The following is a 19,945-nucleotide window of genomic DNA, read 5'->3' as shown; positions in this document are numbered from 1 at the left end:
TGTATGAGATGTATATACAGTGTGTAAAATAATGTTTTTAACGTACTGGCTTTAGTTGTTTTCACTGCATAAATATTTTAATACTTAAAGAGAGACCCTTATTTGCTGATATTTCTCATTTTTAAACATACTCTAGGCATTTTTCGTAGTTTTTTCTTTTTCTAACATAGCTTCTCTCTTACCGAAAATATATACTATTTAAAGGAAGCATGACTTCTGAAAATGTCACCTTATTTAAAGTTATCAGATTAAAAAGACCAGTTTTCAAGGAAGTTTATGTGTTGTATCAGAGTGCACAATGTGCACCTTGTGTTGTGCCCTGTATGAGGAGAAGACTCACTTCTCAAACATGGAGACACATCCCTCTCTGTAACATGATGGAGCAAAGTGCTGCCTGTGTTAAAATTAGAGCCTCAGATTTTTCTGCAGCCTTACTGCAGCTGGAATGAACAAGGTCCAAGGGTGAGGGAAAGGCAGGGAAACTGCTGTATCTTGGATGTCAGAAATACAATAGAATTAGGTTTGCATGAAATCAAAATGTTAAATTAAAATTTAATTTAAATAAATAAAATTGAATTTAAATTAAAAAATAATGTTAAATCTGATTAAGTCAATGCTAAATCATCCACTGCCTTCAAAAGAAGTCAAGAATTCATCTACCAGTAAAAGTGGAGAAGTTGTAGACAGTGATCAGAGTTTAAAATGTGGAAGCATGTTTTAATCACCCCTCCAGTAAAATATTAAAAAACTATGGCAGAGCTGAGGGGTGACAGGGGAGTAGAATCCAGCTGGAGGCCTGGAGTCACTGACATTCCCCAGGGATCAATACTGGGTCCATTCTTATTCAGCTTGTTTATCAGTAGCATAGGAGGCATCCTCAGCCAGTTTGCCTGTGACACTAAACTGGGGGAGTGGCTCTGCTGCCACTCAGTGGGACCTTGGCAGGCTGGAGAATTGGGCAGAGAAACAAAATGGGGTCCAACAAGGGCAGGGGCAGGGTCCTGCACGTGGGGAGGAATAACCCCAAGTGCCAGCACAGACTGGGGACTGACCCACTGGAGAGCAGCTCTGTGGAGAAGGACTGGGGGTCCTGGTGGGGGACAAGTTGTCCATGAGCCAGCAGTGCCCTTATGGCCAGGAGGACCAATGGTGTCCTGGGGTGCATCGGGAAGAGCGTGGCCAGCAGGTCGAGGGAGATGATCCTGCCCCTCTATCCAGCCCTGGTGCGGCCACCTCTGGAATACTCGGCCTGGTTCTGGGCTCCTCAGCACAAGAAGGACAAGGAGATACTGGAAAGGGTCCAATGGAGGCCAAAAAAAGGACAAGGAGTCTGGAGCATCTCTTATGAGGAGAGACTGCAGGAGCTGGGCCTGTTCAGGCTGGAGAAGAGAAGACTGAGAAGGATCTCGTTAATGCATTTTAACCTCTGAAAGGAGGGTGCCAAGAGGATGGTGCCAGACTCTTTTCAGTGGCGCCCAGTAACAGGATGAGGAGCCATAAAATAAAACACAAGAACTTCCACCTCAACATGAGGAAGAACTTCTTTCTATTGAAGGTGGCAGGCTGGAACAGGCTGCTCAGGAAGGTTGTGGGGTCTCCCTCTCTGGAGACATCTGAAACCCACCTAGATAAATTCCTGTGTAACCTGCTCTAGGTGACTCTGCCTTGACAGGAGGGTTGTACTGGATGATCTCCAGAGGCTCCTTCCAACCCTAAGGATTCTGTGATCCTCTAACTACAGATTATCTCCAAATTTGCTGAAAAAAAACTCTATGACTACAAAACTAAATTTGTAGTTATCAAGCAAACACACAAGTAATTTTAATTACTGTGTCTGAAGTGGAAGAAGTTGATCTATGTTTCTCCTAGGATGAGAGATTGCTGCTATTAAGGCTGTTTTTGGCTTCTTGACAATCATGTTTTGTTTAAGTTTGGTAACTGTGCCTGGTGGATTCCTTACAGCAAAACAAAATTTAAAAGAGCAATTAACTGCTCATTTCTACAGTAGTATCTGGGAAATTTAGGAAGACATTCTCAGAAAATACAAACACTAATCAAACAGAAGACATGCATGAAAGATTACCCTGGGGTTGACAGAAAAAAAATCCAAGTAAGAAGCTTACCAGCCTACTGTAAAAATAAACAGTTACACAGCTTTGAGGACAGGCACATGATGCTTTAGATTCACAGGAATTACAAGAAGAGTTCAAAACTCATTAGAAATAAATCTACTGCTATTTATTTCTATTGTGTTTAGAGAAACAGGCCTTTGTGTACATATTTTGTAAGCAAAAGTATTCCATTAAAATCCTCCTGACTAGCATTACAGATGTTTTCCTCCTCAAAAAATAAAGCAAGCCAAATACTAGCAAACTCCATGGGTGATAAGAGCAGAACACAAGTTACTGTTTTCACCTAAAAGCTAATGGGCGTATTCAGAAAGTCTATATAGCTTTTTTTTAGTAGTCTCACAACCACTAGACTTTTCCTTTTCTTTTTCCTAATGCTTCCAAGTATAAGGTGATCGTAACTCTGGTAGGGCTTCTGAGACTAACAACTTCCAGGGTTCCTGTCATGTCTTGCTATGCTAAAATATGTTATTCTTCACTACTCATTTTTTCTGGCTTCTCTAGCACATTTCAAGAGCATACTCTCTCCCTGCACACCAGTGGCACCCTCTGTTCAGTTACTTTTAATTCTTACTTGTTTGAGCAGATGTTTTTTAGCTGAAACTTTATTCTGACTCCCTAGTTAGTCTCGTCTTTGTAATCTTTTGCAATTCTGTCTTGAAATGCTGATTTACCTTGGACAATGGGTAGCTGTGAATTTATTCAGTGCTACATCTGAATTCACATGTTAATATCCTTCATTTTTAGACATGTTCTAAGTACAGAAAATTCTTATGGATTTTAATTCAAAATGGAAACAAAGGAGTTCTCAATTTGACCTGTATGTCGATAAAATATGAAATTAAGAGATGTTCCTTACTTTTTTTGCATTCACTGTTACTTAATAACAATAATGTCTGCATAATGTTTTATCTCCCATTTAATGTAAGATTAAAATTTGCTAACATCCTAACATTCCTTTTAAGCCTTAATCATACTACAGAATACAGAAAGAGGTGTAAAAAAATTCAGTGGTCATTGCAAAAGCTGAGGGGTTTTGCAGCTGTACGTGATAACCAGCTGCCTTTTGTCTCCCAGAGAAGGTATGGGATGCCACTAGGTCTCTAGAGCAGAGTAGCTGGATGCTAAAGAGATATGTGTAAAATATTTCATATTGATATAAAATAAACAAGGCTATCCGAAATCTCAGATTCATTGATTCACCAAACCTGCACTAATGAAACTCTGTTCTTACTTGGCAGTTTTCCTTCACAGTCTTTTAGCAATAAAGATGGGTTATTTTGTAAATAGCATATCCAGTTCTGCAGCTCCATTTCACTACAGACTATGGTGCTATGAGAGACATCTGCACACAAAGTATCACAAGTATATAATGATCAGACCACAAATTTATTTACACAGACTTTAGTTTTGTTTTACTCCATAGGTTTCAGCAAACAGACAGTTCATTGTCAGTTCTGGTGAACTAAAATTATTTAAAATATAACACACAAATGCTTAACCCTTGTTAGCTTGAGATAAGGACAACTAAAAACATATTTAGATTAAACATTAAAAATTTAAGATTTCAGGATCCTCTGAGAAAAAACTCACATTTCTTTTAAATTGAGAATATATCTACAGTTCAGCATTCCAAGGACAGACTATATACACCTCTGAGACTGAATGATTAAAGCATTATTTATAAGCACACTGGACCAAAAAAAAAAAAAAAAGAGTGGAAGAAAGAAAAAAAGATTTGAGAGAAACTTGAGTCTAAAAGCATGTAAAATATTCATAAAGCTTTTGGCTCAAGTTTTTCTTACATGTGTGTGAGACAACCTGGCTACTGTACAGTGTCAGTGACACTTTGGGGAACTACAAGACGCTGTCTCTCAACAACTCCATAAACAAGTCTATGAGTGACAGGGAGCTGGCAGGGCGCATTTCCCAGCCCCTGAGCTCTCCGAGAATGCTGAATGGGTCATCCTAGAGGCTGACACATCTTGATCACCTGCCTTTGAGGTCACACTTTGCCCCTTTCACCTGCTTAGTCTCATACTATCATGGCCCAAAACATCAGATAGGATATATGGGTTTCAACAAAGACAAACCCCTTTATTCTAACCTGTAGTTAACAACCAAACTGAATTTCTGTCGATGCAGTAGCTCTTACCTACAGCCCTAGCTGCACTTTCAAAAGATTGTGAACTCAGGGTGCTGTTTTCAAACAGATTAAGCCTGTGTAAACTGGGGCTACTGTGTTCCCCTCCCTTGAGCTGACACTTTTGCAATGACCCAGATAAGGGAACTATTCTAACAAAAAACCAGACCTAGGAAAAAGGGAATGCTTTCAGCGAATTCAGTACCTGTCTTTGTCAAATATTGTGTGATGTCTGGCATTCTGTTTTAAGGAATAAAAACAGATTTATACCTTCATTAGAGATTTTCTGCTTGTTTCTTTCCTTTATATAGTGCTTCATTCTTTCTGACTCAGATAATCTGAGAAATTTATAGATCTATAAAGTCTTCCAAAAAAATTAATCACCCAGTATCTCCCATATTTCCTTTCTATCAGATTTCCGATGGCTGATGCTGTTAGAGGCTGAGGCACAGTACAGTGTATTTGTAGATGCTTAACCTGTAACCCTGAGGAACAGGGAACTTAGTTACAGCTGCCTGGAAGGACAACCTGCTGCTCAAATGACAAATACCAGTGAAATTTGGTGGGGGGAACACTGCAGTAAAAGCTAACATATATGTCCATTTTCATATTTAACATAAACTCTTTAACATATATATTTAAATTACAGTATCATACACACAGAAATACTAATTTCATTTCCGCTCTGCACAGACAGCAATTTGTTTGCTGTTCTTTTGGAGAAGAATGGAGTATGCAGATCTGAAGAACTGGTTGTTTGGGGTTTTTTTTAGTATTATTATATAAGATAGTTGTATTTTCCATACAACTACAATACAACAAATAATAATTTACAAATCTCATTTTCAGGCAAAGGATTTAGCTTTGCAACTTGTCAACCACAGTATTTTATTTTCCTGTCTCCAGTCTTACATGTGTGTCAGCTGCTACCTCATTTACACTTGCATGTAAAAAACATGCATCTGTAAATTGCTACTGAAATTTCAAAAGTATCCTGGATTATCAGAGCTATTTTTCCACTGAATTCAAACTCTTCCTATTGTGGTGATCTTATGATTTTTTACCTTTATCTTCTGCAGTATATACATCAGGAAATTTCCACACAATAAATGAAGTTCTTTCATATTCTAGATATGAAAGGGTTGAAACACCACTCAAGATATGAAAGGGTTGAAACACTTCCTAGTGCATCCAAATATATAATTCGTGACAACATGCAAAAACATTACTTTGTAATGTTCTTTATCTCATTTTTATCAAGCTGAAAAAAGAATAATGACAGTAACAAAAATAATTACGGGAAATTTTAAATGGAAAAACTAATTTAAAAATAGAAATAACAGGCAACAAGCAGGGATCAATTCCATTAGCACACTGTCCAAATAAAATTATGTATGTCCTGACTGTATAATGACTTCTCTTCCTCCCAAGCTAAGCTGACAGCATTCTGGAGAGTTTGAAGTACTACAGATGCCAACCATGTCTGGCACAGTGATTCTTAGGCTTTTTTTGACTTTGACGTTTTCAACACCTAATATTTTTTGTGAGTCACTGTACATCTTAACATCAACTTACAATAAGAAAATGCTCTAAAGATGCTGTAAATAATCAGTAAGTAAAACTAACTTATCTTTTACTGGATGTTTTAATGACATTAGTGAAAAAATTCAAAATTCTTTAACACTGTTCTGTAGGACATATGCAGATTAGCTAACCATGGCCCACATGGCCCACGGATTACTTTTCTGCAACCACTGTTTTAGTGTAGATAAGACCTTCATGTTTAATATCTGTGTATTACATCACTGTCACAGGCAGAACCAATTTTAACAGAAAACTCCTACCACAGGCCATGTGCCCTGACATTTTCATTGCCAAGAGTCATTTCTCCAATCTATATCTTGCCTGAGACTCAGAAATTGCTTACAGTAGGAGAAACCATATCAGAAAAGTATTAATATCACTCAGTAGTCCTTCAACGCAATTAAGAAGTATCATTAAGGAGAAAGAAATAGCACACTCTGACCCATCAGCTAACAGTCCAGCTGGCCTTCTTGCTTATTACAGCACTTTCCCTTCATTTATGCTCACTCTTGATTTTTTGAACTACTGAAGTTCTTACCCAAATTCTCCTCTATCTACTTGGTATGTAATTCTTAAAATGCACAATCAGAATATGTGGGATACATCATTAGTATAATTGAAAACAGGGGGATGTAACAATTTCACAGGTATCTTTAACACATCTAAAATAAATGCAGATGTCACACTGCTTCTGTTCAGTTTTTATCAAAACTTCCTCAGTCTCTTGCATTTATCGGGAGGCAGGAAATGCAGCCAGATGAAAAGCCTGGATGTACCCAAAATAAGAGTAAAATTTGTGATAAATGTAACTGCCTCAGTTCATAGTATCCAGTCAATAACACTGTAAAACAATCCAGAAGACAATACAACCCGAGCTTTAGCAGCGTACACTTCTTCCATGGGTTCAGTTTTACAAAGTCAATCCCTCATACCATCTTGCTAATGCCAAAAAGGCAGTCACAGTCCTTCATTCCTTTAACATAAACTCTCGCCATTTTGTGCCACCTCTAAACGCCCACCTGACCCCTCCCAGAGCAGATTCAGCTTGACCAAGTAGTGGAAAAAGCAAATACAGTCCATGTATGTTAGAGGAAAACCCCAGTACAGTAGCATTGCATGTTCTTGCTGGTTTTCTTCCTTATACCAGAGGAGCCACAAGTGCAGCGTCTGTTTTTGATTAAAGGGCATTAGACACCAGTAGTGTTTGTGCTTTTGTCAAAAGTTACCAGGTTTTAGAACTATACTATAAATACAGTTAGTGAATCATGCCAATAAAGAATACTTAGTATCTTTTAGCATTAGAATGAAAGCTTCCATTTTGTTTGCAAAGAAGAGAGGATGGATGAGGGACCCACATAATATCATTATTACATTAAAATTCTAAACCTTGCAGTACCAACCAATATTGATGAACTTGATCTGCATTAAATATTTAGAAGATTTCTGGAAGTGAAGTATTTATCATTTTCTTCCCTAACAAGAAACCATACCAAAACATAATCTCAGAGCTCTCCTACACCAAATAAAAATAGCAGAACAACAGATTCCTGTGTCTGAGACTCTTTGGAAAGTGACATTACACTAACACCCCACTACTAGGACACCATTAACTCAAATTTATTTTGAGATCCAAGGTAATATTTGCTTTAGCAATGGTGAAGTGTGATTATGATTCAGCTAGATCAGAAAAATCATATCCTGAAACAATCTTGACCATTGCTCGAGGAGTCATGAGATGATTTATGGCCTCAGGAGTGCACTAGAGCAAAGTTTGCCATCGTGTCTGGAGAAGCAAGACTGGAGAAAAATTACTTCAGCAGCTCCATGTGGCTTTTAGTCTTTTAGTGACTTCCCACAAGCTCTGAGCAGGGATACAGAAGTTATGACTATGCTTTGGTGTTTGTTGTTGTTGTTGTTGTTTGGGGTTTTTTTGTTGTTGTGGTGGTGTTTTTTGGGTTTTTTTTGTTTGTTTGTTTTTTTTTTAGCAAAAGCAGACAAGAAATGGACTATAATGTACCTTTAAGGAACTATGCTCCTTGAATTGTATACACACAATTGCCTCCCATCACTTGCAGTTGCTCAATATCTTAGTTCTGAACTACTTTGTCATAGCCATCTGTTAGCACTGACATTCAGGATTTATATATTTCTAGCTGTTTCAAAAAAACCAACTTCTCTGTCAATGTTGTATTCAATTATGCGTTACATACCTCTCTAGCTTTACAAGCCACAATTAAAACTTTTCTCCAGTGGCTTTTAGAGATCCTCAACTTCTTGGCTGGAGTAAATCCGAAGGAGAGAAGAAGCAATTAAAACCAAACACTACAGCCCGCCAGACAGCTCCAGACTGACTGCTCAGTGACTCAGGTCTTTGAATAACTGTCTCGGCAATAATTATTACATCATTCAGATTTTTATGCCTTTAAAATAGCTACTTTACAGGAAAAAAAAAATCTTCCCTCGGGGTTGTTGGTTCTGTGAAGGAGGAAAGAATGAAAACAGCCACTGAGACATCAGTTCCACTCCCGAGCGTGCATGGTAAAGGAGTTTCTCGGCTATGGTTTTTTTTCCATTATTGGGTATTTTTTTCCTCATGAATAAGCCTTGGGTCATGTTCCGGTGCCTCTGGAGAAAATGGCCTCTTATGTTCAACCTTCGTTCCCCAAACTTCAATTTATAGTCTTGTGATCATCAATCCAGCAAGCCCGAGCGCGTAGGCAACGCTGCGATACGCTGCACACACGCGTGCAGCTCTGGCATCCGCGGCAGGGGCCGCAGGTACCGGGCAGCTGGAACCCCAGGGGTAACGGGAGCGAGAGCCAACTCTGCGGGACGGGCACGGCATCAGCGCCCTGGCGCCCTCTTCCCACGGCCGCCAGGTACAGGCGCCGTGTCGGCCCCGCCATGCCGGCCCGGCCGCCCGCCATGGCCACCTCCGCCCTGCCGCTCGGCCTCCCGCCGCCGCGGGGCCGCCTGGGGCAACCGACAAGGCGCCGTCCTGCCGCAGGTGCGGCCCGCGGGGACTACGCGTCCCAGCATACTCCGCGCCCGGCTCCCCACGGAGCCCCGCGTGGGGGAGGCCGCGCGGCGCGCTGGGTAATGTAGTCGGGGCCGCGAGGCGTCGTTGGGGAGCGGCGGGGAAAAAAGCGGCCGGGAGCGGCGGTTGCCGCTCCGGTTTTCCACGCGAGCGAGCCGCAGGATCCGGCTGAGGGCAGGGGTCGGGCTGGCGGGGCGTGGCGGGGCAGGTCGGGCCGATAGGCGGCGGCACCTGGACGCGACGGCGGCGGCACCGCCCGCCCGCCCGGCGGGGAGGGGAAGGAGGAGGCGGAGGCGGGGGGAGCCGAGCGGCCGCCGCGCGCTGCCGCATGTGCTTGGAGCGGTGCCGGAGCGGGCAGCGCGAGCCATGGCGGAGCACGGCGGCCCCGGCATCCCCAACGGCGAGTGCGCCGCCCGCCGCCCCGGCAACAGGGTCACCGTCGTGCTGGGCGCCCAGTGGGGCGACGAGGGAAAGGGCAAGGTGGTGGATCTGCTGGCGCAGGACGCCGACATCGTCTGCAGGTGCCAGGTAAGGAGGAGGAGGGAGGTGGCTGGGGCGCGGGGGAGGCCGCCAGTGTCACCTTGAGGCGGGCGGCCCCGCCACCGGCCCCGCCGGGCGCTTGTGGCCGCCCCGGTTCTGCCCCGAACGCCCGGGGAGGCGCGGGGCCGGGGGCGGTGGGGGCTGCGGGGCAGCGGAGCTTTCCCTGGTGAGAGCCCCGTGCCGGGCTCCGCAGCCCTCCCGCGCCTCCTTTGTCCCGGCGCCGGGGGAAGAGGAGGAGGAAGGCGCCCTTCTCGCCGCCCAGCGTTGGCCCCCGGCAGGCGGAATGCGCCTGGGGTCGCGTCCTCCCTCCCCCCCAGGCCTCCCACTCTTTGTGTCCGGGGGGCGCCGGGAAGGGGCCGCGCTGGGCGGCTCCGGCAGCATCGCCGCGGGGCCGGGATCCCGCCCCGGCAGTGGCGGCGGGAGCTCTCCCGGGCCGCAGCGCCGGCAGCGGCGCGAAACCGACCGCGAGTTGTAGGATGCACGTGGGGGATCCGTGTAGTCCGCCACAACTCGGTCGTCTTCAGATAAAACTAGCCGGTAAATGACTCGCCTGCCCTTGCTCCACGATCGATGTTGTGTCAATGGGATCCCACATTTATCTGTTTATATATTTATATATTTTTTTCTCTCTCTACGGAGGCCTTATTTCAGCCAAAAAGCAAAAAAAGCGAGTCTCGCCTGCAAGCAAAGTGCCCTTAATGCCTGCGTTAAAACAGCACAGATCTGAGGAGATGTTTTTCTGAGCGTCTCTAGTGTAGTAATTCTGTAGGGCACAATACAATGAGCTGAAGATAAGCACAGTTTTTTCTTTAAGTTGAGAGATACAGCAGCATAAAATGCCTGTAGTGTGCTCAGGTTTCACGTTAAGTGTTGCTGTCTGTGTGCTTTTGTTGAATGTGCAAATTAAATTTGCTCTTAAATAAACGTATTTTGGAAGTGCGTACCCTTCCCCTTTAAAGAGTGCAGACGCTGAGCTGTTGTTATCCAGCGAGAGCTGCACATAAATGGTGTTATCAAAAACAAGTCGGTTGCAAAGCTGACAGATCAATACCTTGAACTTCAGAGAATCAAATTTTGAAATAAACAAATATATTCCTAAATAGCTGTTTTCACAGATGATTTTTTTTTTCCCATTTGTCTGTTTTTGGGTTTGGTTTTGTTTGGGTTTTTCAGGGTTTTTTTTAATACTAAAATGTGATGCGGTGATATGGTATGACTGCCTATCTTTGTGGGTCATAGAGTGACTCAGTTCATCTTTTACCACTTTGTTCTTGAAACTTGAAGGGCACCCAGGTGAATGTGTATGTTTAATACTGAGTTTTGGAGGAGGGACAAGAGAGGCAAACAGTGAATTTTTGTGTGCACGTGTTTTACTGTGCTTGTTACTTGTTTTGAATCAGCTGGGTAAAGGATGAAGAAAAGGAAAAAAATTCTGATGTTATCTCAAGCTTGAATTTCATGGCCCTATCCTAAGCCATGAACTGCCATTTCTAACAACTTGTTGCTCTTGATGAAGGAAGGAGTTTTTCTTCCTCCTTTCTTCCCTTTCCTGTTGATGGCTGTGCTCTCCGAGTCTCCACCCATGCACTAGCTCTGGCAGTTGAACACTTCTGTGAGTTGCTTTAACTTATCAGAGTGGCAGGAAACTATTGTTGGATTTATTTTCTACTGTTCTAGTAAGTAAAACCGGATTTTTATTGGTTCAAAGGACCTTGGTGAAAAGAGGGGTTCAGGACAGGGTAAGCACAAAGAATGATTTATTGGAATGAGAGAAGAAAATAGGCATATTCTCCTTCAGTGACACTGATAAAATGAAATAATTTACTTTTATTGAATATTCTTGCTATGTATACAAGCATATTTGTGAACTTTTTGTTACTGCTGGCAAATCAGAGTGTGACCCTTGTGCTTTTTGTAGTGGTACAAGTCAAGAAAGAAAGACAGTCACACACTTGGTCTGGTGCTTGCTACTATCAGCTTTCTGTAACTGGAGCTTCTGATTCTTATTTCACCGTTATACTCTTACTTATTCCTGGATGGTTCTTTCTGTTCATCATACCACAGAGTTGCTAGAATGCCTGCAGATGACGTCAAATATTCCCAGTGTGTTCCTGTGGAAAATTTATTAGTACAAGTGTTGGAGGCCTAGGAAAGCTGATGTAGCAGATCTGAGATGTCTTGGAAACTTGTGTTGTACTTGAAGTGAAACACTAGGGTTCTTCTCACTGTTCTGTGTTCTGGGCAGATGCAGAACATGAAAATGGTCCCATCCCAGAAGCTGACGTGACTTATCACTTAGTTTTACGGTGCCTGTAGAGTCATTGTGAGAAGTTGTACTCTGAAATCTGTGGCTGTGCCTTGTCTCCTAGGTACCACATGTGCTGATGACTCCAGTTTGATAAGCCAACTGTGGCATTTGGAACCAGGAAGTTACTTGGGAGCAGTTAGCTGAATGAGTGTGACAGGAAATAAGTTACATTATGACTCTACTTCTAAATAGCCCCCTCTAGAGTATTTTATCTTGGGTTTAGAGGTCATGAAAAGCAGCCTTGTGCTCAGAGAAAGAGAATGGTATTTTCTTTTCAGAAGACAGATTCAGAATTTATCAGGGTTACTATTAGGCTTTCAAAAACAACTGTTTGAAGAAGCTAAGCTAAAATTAAAATATGTCTAGGGGTTGCATGTATGTAGTTGCTAATGCAACTGCACTGGCAACTATGATAGTTTTGTGAAGATACTGCTAATGCACAAGGTTCAGATACAATTAATACAAATGTGTTTATGTGACAGGTAAAGTATTTAGTTGTTCTTCCACTGTAAAATCTGATTTGCTCTTGATTTACCTCTTGGAGGTTTCTGGTAAAACGATACTATTGATAAAACAAATACAGTGGTGAGGCTTTTGCACTTAAACCTATATCTTGTCTTCCATGTATAAAAGAACAAAGTCTGTGTACCTGCTGTCACATAAATCGTAGTTCAGACAGTAAAATAGAGCAAGAGTTGAGATTCAGGAATAATTGCCAAAAAAACTTTGTTTTTGTATTAATTGATATAATTTCTTCTTAGTAAGCAGCTAGCCTTGACACCAGCAAATCTGTCATTTTTTAAGGTTACATTGTGTTTTGTAAACTCCACAGATAATGGAAAGTTAAAGGAAAACGTTTCTTGTTCTGATTAAGGACTTCCTACCATTACGGAGTGCAGCCCAGTTTGGGAATTAATTACCAGCGTTTCATTTGTTAGTGGAGTGATGGAAAAATGGCAAATTAATGCAAGCAAGTTATTTTAGATAATATTTTTTAAAAAAACAAGTAGAGTACCAAAAGATGCTGTGTATCTCTTATATTAACAGCACCCCTCCACCTAATCTACCAGTGTTTACCATGAAGCAAAAAATGTAGTATCTGCACTGATTCTGTTCTCTTTCACTCATTTCATCAGCAAGTTTTTGGTCACTTCCTTTTCTTACTGTTGGAGGTAGTTGATTTATTCAGAGAATATAACTCACAGAAGTAAGCCTCCTAAGCTTTCACTTGTTTTTTTTGTGCCATATTCCCCATGCTAAAGAATCCCATTTTCCTGCTTCTTTAGTTCTGTCTTACACGTTGTTGCTACATTGAAGCAGAATTGCAGCTTTTCTTAGTAGATCTTCTCAACTGTTTTCAGTGTGATCTGCCTGCTGTGGGATTCTACTCCTGAACTCCTAATGCATAGGAATTGAAGTATGTGGAGTTTTTATTCTCCCCTTTCTGCCCAACAGCAGTGTGTACAGCAGTGCCGCTGCTAATCACTTGATAATGTAGCAGCAGTAGTGCAATATCTAGAGAAGTTTTCAGTGTGCAGATCCTTGAGATTAAGCAGTTACCGTCAATTAACTGATAACAGGTTGATAATGATTACAATCAGTCAGCTGCTTGACTGAAATCTTCACACCAATGCTGCCCGGTACCTTCTCTAGTCATTATATGGCTATTTTTTTTAAATGGGATTTTGTTTTAACCTTCCATTCCCCAAGCCCTTTGTTTTTCTAAATATTCTCATTTGAAAAATATTTTAGTCTAGAGCCTATGCAAGCCATGCAGAATTAGGAACACCAGAATCAATAGCTATAGTTGTTGGTGCTTATTTTTTAGCTGCTCAGGCGTTCAGTAAGTGATGCCTAGCTAGATCTTTCTTCAAGTGCTGGGTGCACTGCTGAACCTTGTAGTGGTTGGCAGCATACCAGTGGTGTGCTCTGGTGAGGAAAGAGTCCCTAAAATGACGTCTTCAGCCTACCCCATCAGTGAGTCCTATGCTTACAGACCTACTTTAAAGCATCACTGGCAGGTGATCTCTTAGGACTGTAAACAATCATACAATGTCTGCATTATTTTAAACAGAAGACTGGTTTAAATGTGATTTTCCAGCTCATAAAGTTTGTACTATTAACAAAGAAGGCCTTAAAAGCTCTGAAGAGCAAATTATACCTTGATTTACTGATTTCTTAAAGCTCCTTCCATCTTATTGTTACATGTTACTAGAGAAGCTTAATGTATGTGTTTGTTGACTGAGATGTAGTGCTCTGTAGCAGCTCATTAGGATTTCAAATGATTTTTTTTTATTTCTACCGTGATACTTCATGTATTTGGAAGATGTTTTCTGTAAGTATTCCCAACGTCACTTTTTGTTCTTCATGTCCTTTCTAGAATGTTGTTGTGAAGCGAGGCAGTGCTGGACATATCTGTGCTTTGAATGTTTTTCTTGTTCCTTATCTGTCTGCCTCACTTGATCTCTTTTATCTCTTAGGGATAAATTGGTCTTTATTCTGGACTTGAATAGTGACTCCTGTTTCCTACCAAGCATATGTAGGCATTGCAGCAGAATAAAGTTCTGCAGGTCCAGTAAAGCTAAGAACCATCTCTAAAAAGTTTTTCAGAATAAATCCTTTGAATAGTAGTTCTCAGAGCTAATTCTGTCAGTATAGTGAAATGGATGGAGTTTCTTAAGATGACTAGACTTCAGTAAAGTTAATGTTTTGTTTGTTAGGAGAAAACAGGTGAATGTGTAAGACATAGTGTTCTTATTTTGTTATGTTCTGCCTCAGACCACATTCTTGATGCAGCAGCGCTTGTACTACGCATTCAGAAATTTCTGAAGTCTAGCCAAAGCTTGAGAAACCTTTATAATGTGTATAACATGAAGGCTCCTTGAACTAGGTTTAGATCTTGCGAACATGAATGTATATTTGTAAATGAAGAAAATGGCTAGTTGCTGGCTGGTGTTCATACTGAAATTCAGTAGTAGATTATACACAACGGTTTGTTAGCTGTTTATTCACTGGGGATGGGGTGGGGGAGAGAGAGATTGTCATGAAATATATGAAAAATGAATGCCTATCAAAACCTTGTAGCTTTTAAAATTGTTTATACATTTTTTAAAGGGGGATGGTTTGCGGTGTTAAGTTCAACATAAATTTTTGACAATGTCTTGAAATGAAAAATGAATAGCTTAGTAATTGCAAAGCTGTGCTTTCTTGGGACACATCATGGGGTTCAGATAGATCTCCTCACTAGACTGATGAACTTTTTAAAGGTATGCTCAGCATTCCCAGAATCTGATTGTGACAAGAAGCAGCTTTTCATGTTTCTTGGTAGTAGGCAGCTTTCTTGGTGTATTTTTGACTTTTCATCTAAGAGTTAAATGAAAATGTTTACAACTATAGGATGCCAAAGCAACATCGACTTGCTTCTTGCCCAACTTGGCAGTCTCTTGGATAGCTAGCTCAGAAACAACAGTGGTTGCCCTGAGCTAAAAATGAATGCTGGAATGTGGTAGCAATAAAAGTAAACTGTAGAAAAAATTATGCACACACACATCTGATGGAGAGAGTTGAAAGGAGTGTGCGGCTTCTTCCTTAACGTTGCATGAGATAACATCTCTTTTAAGTAGACAGCTAATTTTTATTCTAGAGGAAATAACTTGAAAGACTTCTTTGCTCTTCCCTGAGGCATCATATTTTTGAGATAGACAACTTGGCATGATCATGTCATAAGAAAAGGCAGTGATTGTCATCATAGACTTTTTGGGTAGATGGTTCTCTTAAATGCACATGTCAGTATTTCAGAGCTGCTCTGAATACTCTTGTATTTAATACCAGTTTAGAGAGCCATAGCACAATATGCTGTTAATCACAATTTCAGTCTACTTTCCTTGATTCTTTTTTTCCCTAAGCATCTCCACTGCTAAGTAAAGTTGTAGTAATGCAGACCAGTCTTAGCAGCTATGGGAGGACTGCTGTAGGCAAGGGGGTTTGAACTATCTTGAAGTGTTCAGAAGGCATTCAGCTGTTCTGGTGTTTATGCACTGGCAGAAGTCTAGTCTGCCCTTGATTAATGAAGATGTGCTCTGGAAATAAAACACCTGTTTTCAAAGTATGTAGATCTAAAATGGAGAAAGATATGCTGCTGTTCCTCTGTCTGAGTTTCACATACGCTATGTTTGTGTTCCTGCAATGATTTCTTACTAGCATCCTCTGTTTACGTATGTGCTCTTGTAATACTTGGCTAACACACGTGGCACATGTTTATTCTTAGTCTTTGTGCTCTACACAGAGGTTTTCCAGAAGAGGGAATGTTTTGCTGGTTGGTTTTTTCTTTTTCCCCCCTTATAATGAGGAGTCGTATTTTTGCTTTCATTTTATGAACAAGAACTCTGCTCTCCTTTTTGATTTTGCTGAATATCTAAAGTGGTCCATTCGTGTTTCCTATTAGATTGTTGTCACTTTTTTGCAAAAAAAAAAAAAAAAAAAAAAGGAAGGGAAAACCCCAAAGTTTTAAGCTAGAATGAATTTAAAACTGAAAGGGATTGTCTTTCAGGAATGATGGATATACTGAGCATGTGTATTTTTCCTGAAAGAGTCCCATGTGCCAGGAAGGTAGAAGAACTGCAAATTCTTACCCTTAAACTGGAAAGACAAGTGGTGACATCCTCTGTGTGCATTTCAGGCAAACCAGTGAGATTGGCTGCAAACCAAGGAGCAAGGAACTTCTCTGATCAAACTCATCAGAGGAAAAGTGTTCTAGTTCAGGATGTCTCTTGTAAGCATTTGAGTAGGGCTTTGTATAATTTCCAGTCTTTTTGCAAAGTGAAGTTCTATGTTTCCTGAGTTGTTGGCTTCACTCAGTTTCACACGAGCTCCTGAGTTAATGGGCATTCCACATAAAACATACCAGAGCTTGTAACATCCAGTTCCCTTAGCTGAGTTTTGGTAATGGCTGGTTATGTGCTGTAAACTTGAAGTCTTAGCTGATAAACTTTCTTGTGCTATTTTAATTCAGTAAGAAAATAATATTTTGGTTTAAAAAGAGCATCCCTCTTTAATCCTGGGAGTTGAGGTCATGTTGCAAAAATGTTAAGTAGTCATCAGTTCAACTTTCTGACCAGCATAGGTCATTACTGTTTTGTCAAATTAACTTTATTAAATTATCAAGACTCTTCCATAACACCAATAAAAAGGTTGGTTCTTATTTTTCCAGCGAATCAGCTTAATATATGAATGTTCCTTGGGAGCTTTTCACTAGTACATCAATGCAATTCCAAAAGAAAAATTGCTGTTAAATATTATTATCAATGCTTCTTCTCGGTGCTGTATATGTGATTAGAAAGCTATTGTGCATGGACAGAATATAGCAATCTAAAGAGCTTTGGGAAGGTTCAAAGTGAGAAGACTTACCCTTAAAGTTGCTCATACATCCTTAGGAGTTTACCAGTCTGGGTTCAAAGTATGACTCTGTAATAGTTATACTTACAAAAATTTTTTTCAGTCTTCAGAGCTATAAGGAAAAAAAAATTCTAAAATTGTGGTCAGGTGCTTGCATTAATATTGTTGCTAGTCCTGTTCTTTCTTTACCCAAAATGCTGGCAGTTATGGTATTTAAAAGCTACAGAAAGCAAAAGAAACTAAGTAATTTTGCATAGCCAGGGGAAGTGCTGAAATTATTAACCTTTAATTACCATACATGTCCTATTAGAAACACTTTTCAATCAGTATGTTTAAAATGTGTCCTCTTTGATACTATTGATTAGTCTTCAGTGGTTTTTCCAGTGACGCTGTCTGGACAAGGGCACAGTGTTGTGTGAATGCTGTGTTTGTGTCAGGTTCACAAGTGCAGAGTGTGTGGTAAGTGTTGCTTGCCAGTGCTTTGATAGTGGCTTTTGGCTAGCAGGAGTCACTTGTTTGATTTATTGATGTTTCAATCTTGTTTCTAGTAAAATGTCAACTGGCAGATAATGACCTTTTCCCCTTTAAAATTAGTATTTTCAGGCGCTCAACACTCTTGTAAAAAGGGTGTTTGCAAAGAATGTTTATCAAAAGGCTCCCAGATGAGCAATGCTTGCAGCTGCCTTTGCTATCTTACGACCCCTCTGTGTGCATGTCACTGATTCTGTTCACGTTTGCCAGGATAGGTATGTTTTAGAATCCTGTCTTGTTTTGTGTGTAGTACTGACCAACCTATCTGAATTGAATGTGCAGATTCTTGGGTGTGGTGCTTACATTGAGAAGGATTTTTGAGCTTCTTAATCTTTAACAAGCTGAAGGAAAAAGAAAAACCTTGGTGTTTTGTTTACTATAAGAAACTATCTCTGAGCAGCTTACCACTGTGTAAATTATCTCAAAAATAGTGTTTTATAGGGAATGTTTTGTGGAATTATGTGTATAGAAAGCAGGTAGGTATGAGGTTTTGTTACAAGGATTGCTGTAGTGTGATAATTTGTGTATTAGTGCGTGCCTTTTGTCTCCTGTAAATTTAACTCTTCTACACATTGAATAACTTGGATATATCAAGATTACCAGCTAGTGGTAAGTGATTTAAGCATACTGCTCTAGTAAAACTGGAATTATGCCTTTTAAGAGTTTTATGTTCAGTTATCCTACGTGGGTTTTGTTTAAATATTACAGATTAAGTAGTGATCGTGTACCTGATCTTACGTTTCCTGTTCCACTTGAAATACTTTAAAATAGTAGTGTAGCTGAATAGTGTCAAGATTATGCAAGGAGAAAAAAGCTACTATCTCTTAATAAGGTTTTAAATTGTTCATCCATCAGAGCATCAAAGTAAGTCCTTAGACTAAATTCGTGTCCTGAAATCACAGAATTGTAGAATGGTTTGGGTTGGAAGGTACTTCCGAGGTCATTTAGTTCCAGCGCCCTTCTGCTGTGGGTGGGAACATCTTTCACTAGACTGAGTTGCTCTGGGCTCCATCCAGCTTGGCTTTGGACACTTTTAGGGATGGGGCATCCACCACTTCTCTGGACAACCTGTTGCAGTGTCTCACCACCCTCACAGTAAAGATTTTCTTTCTAATATCTAATCTCAGCCTCTTTCAGTTTAAAGCCATTCCCGCTTGTGCTGTCACTACGTGTTCTTGTAAAAAGCCCCTCTCTAGGTCTCTTGTAGGTCCCTTGGGTACTGGAAGGCTGCAGTGAGGTTGCACCAGAGCCTTCTCTCCAGGCTGAACAATTCCAAGTCTCTCAACCTGTTTTCACAGAAGAGGTGCTCCAGCCCTCATAGTCTTTGTGACCCTCCTCTAGACTTCAGCAGCTCACGTCATGTTGGGACACACAGCAAAGGTTCTTGCTTGTTATTCGTGATGATTTTCATGCTGTGTCTCCCAATAACTGGAAGGAAATGTTTTCATTCCAATCCAACTGGCACCTTTTTGAGCTGGACTTTACATTGTAATTTGATAAAGCTATGGGCTGCTGAAAGCGCTGATTCTTTGGTCACCGAAAGTTGTTTGGGAGTGGAGAGAGAACTGTTCCAAGTACTGTGTTGAAGGATACAAGGAGATAAAATAATGGAAGGAAGGAGGACAAACAAACCGAATGCTTTTAAATTATTTTAGTGCTAAGAAGGTTGCTGACTAATGAAAATCCAATTTTAGAAACCTTAAAGTATGCTTAGGCTGCAATGCTCTGTCTCAATAGAGATGTACAAATAAATGGCACTGTATTTGAGTGGTTAAGTATGAAGTATGCTTGGGACTTCTGATATGGTTCCTGACTTAGCCCCTTGTCAGGAGCATGGTGTTACTGGTTGTTGCTGGTTCTTATTGCTCTTTGTTTTGGGTTGCTGCTCTTTTGCCAGATGGAGAATTAGTTTTGTGTTTCTGTTTTTTGTTCTATTCCTATGTACTCATTTTTCTGTGATGAAAGAGGCTTCCTCTGCTGCTGTTCTGCAGAATTTTGTTCAGAGTGCCACTGGGTTCTTACATCTCTCATGTATCAGAAGTTATCTTTCACCCCCATCAGTCCTTCTGTGCAGTCAGTCTATTTGTAGCTGAATCCAGAGTTGCCTTGCCCTCAGGGCTGAGTATCTTGGCCATGGCACACTTGTTAGCTCAGCCAAAGGAAATCTTGTGCAGGGAGAAAGGCAAAAGAAGCCACTGCTACATGTGTGTAGTGTATTCCAGACAGCAAGAGCATCCTTTGGTCTTGCTGTACATTTGTCCTCTGCCTGTGTTGGCACA

General features: G+C 41.0%; 1 protein-coding gene across 1 annotated transcript in view; it reads left to right on the top strand.

Annotated features, from left to right (window-relative positions):
- The first annotated feature begins 9,222 nt into the window (after positions 1-9,222).
- ADSS2 (adenylosuccinate synthase 2) overlaps positions 9,223-19,945 on the top strand; it is a 37,050-nt gene continuing 26,327 nt past the window's right edge. The window contains exon 1 of the mRNA XM_040058460.2: positions 9,223-9,421. Within this exon, the coding sequence (XP_039914394.1) occupies positions 9,260-9,421 (162 nt within the window). The 5' untranslated portion in view covers positions 9,223-9,259. The remainder of the gene's footprint in view (positions 9,422-19,945) is intronic.

The sequence above is a fragment of the Hirundo rustica genome, chromosome 3 (genome assembly GCF_015227805.2).
Source record: "Hirundo rustica isolate bHirRus1 chromosome 3, bHirRus1.pri.v3, whole genome shotgun sequence".
Lineage (NCBI taxonomy): Eukaryota > Metazoa > Chordata > Aves > Passeriformes > Hirundinidae > Hirundo > Hirundo rustica.
This window is presented reverse-complemented; position numbering and strand designations above follow the sequence as displayed.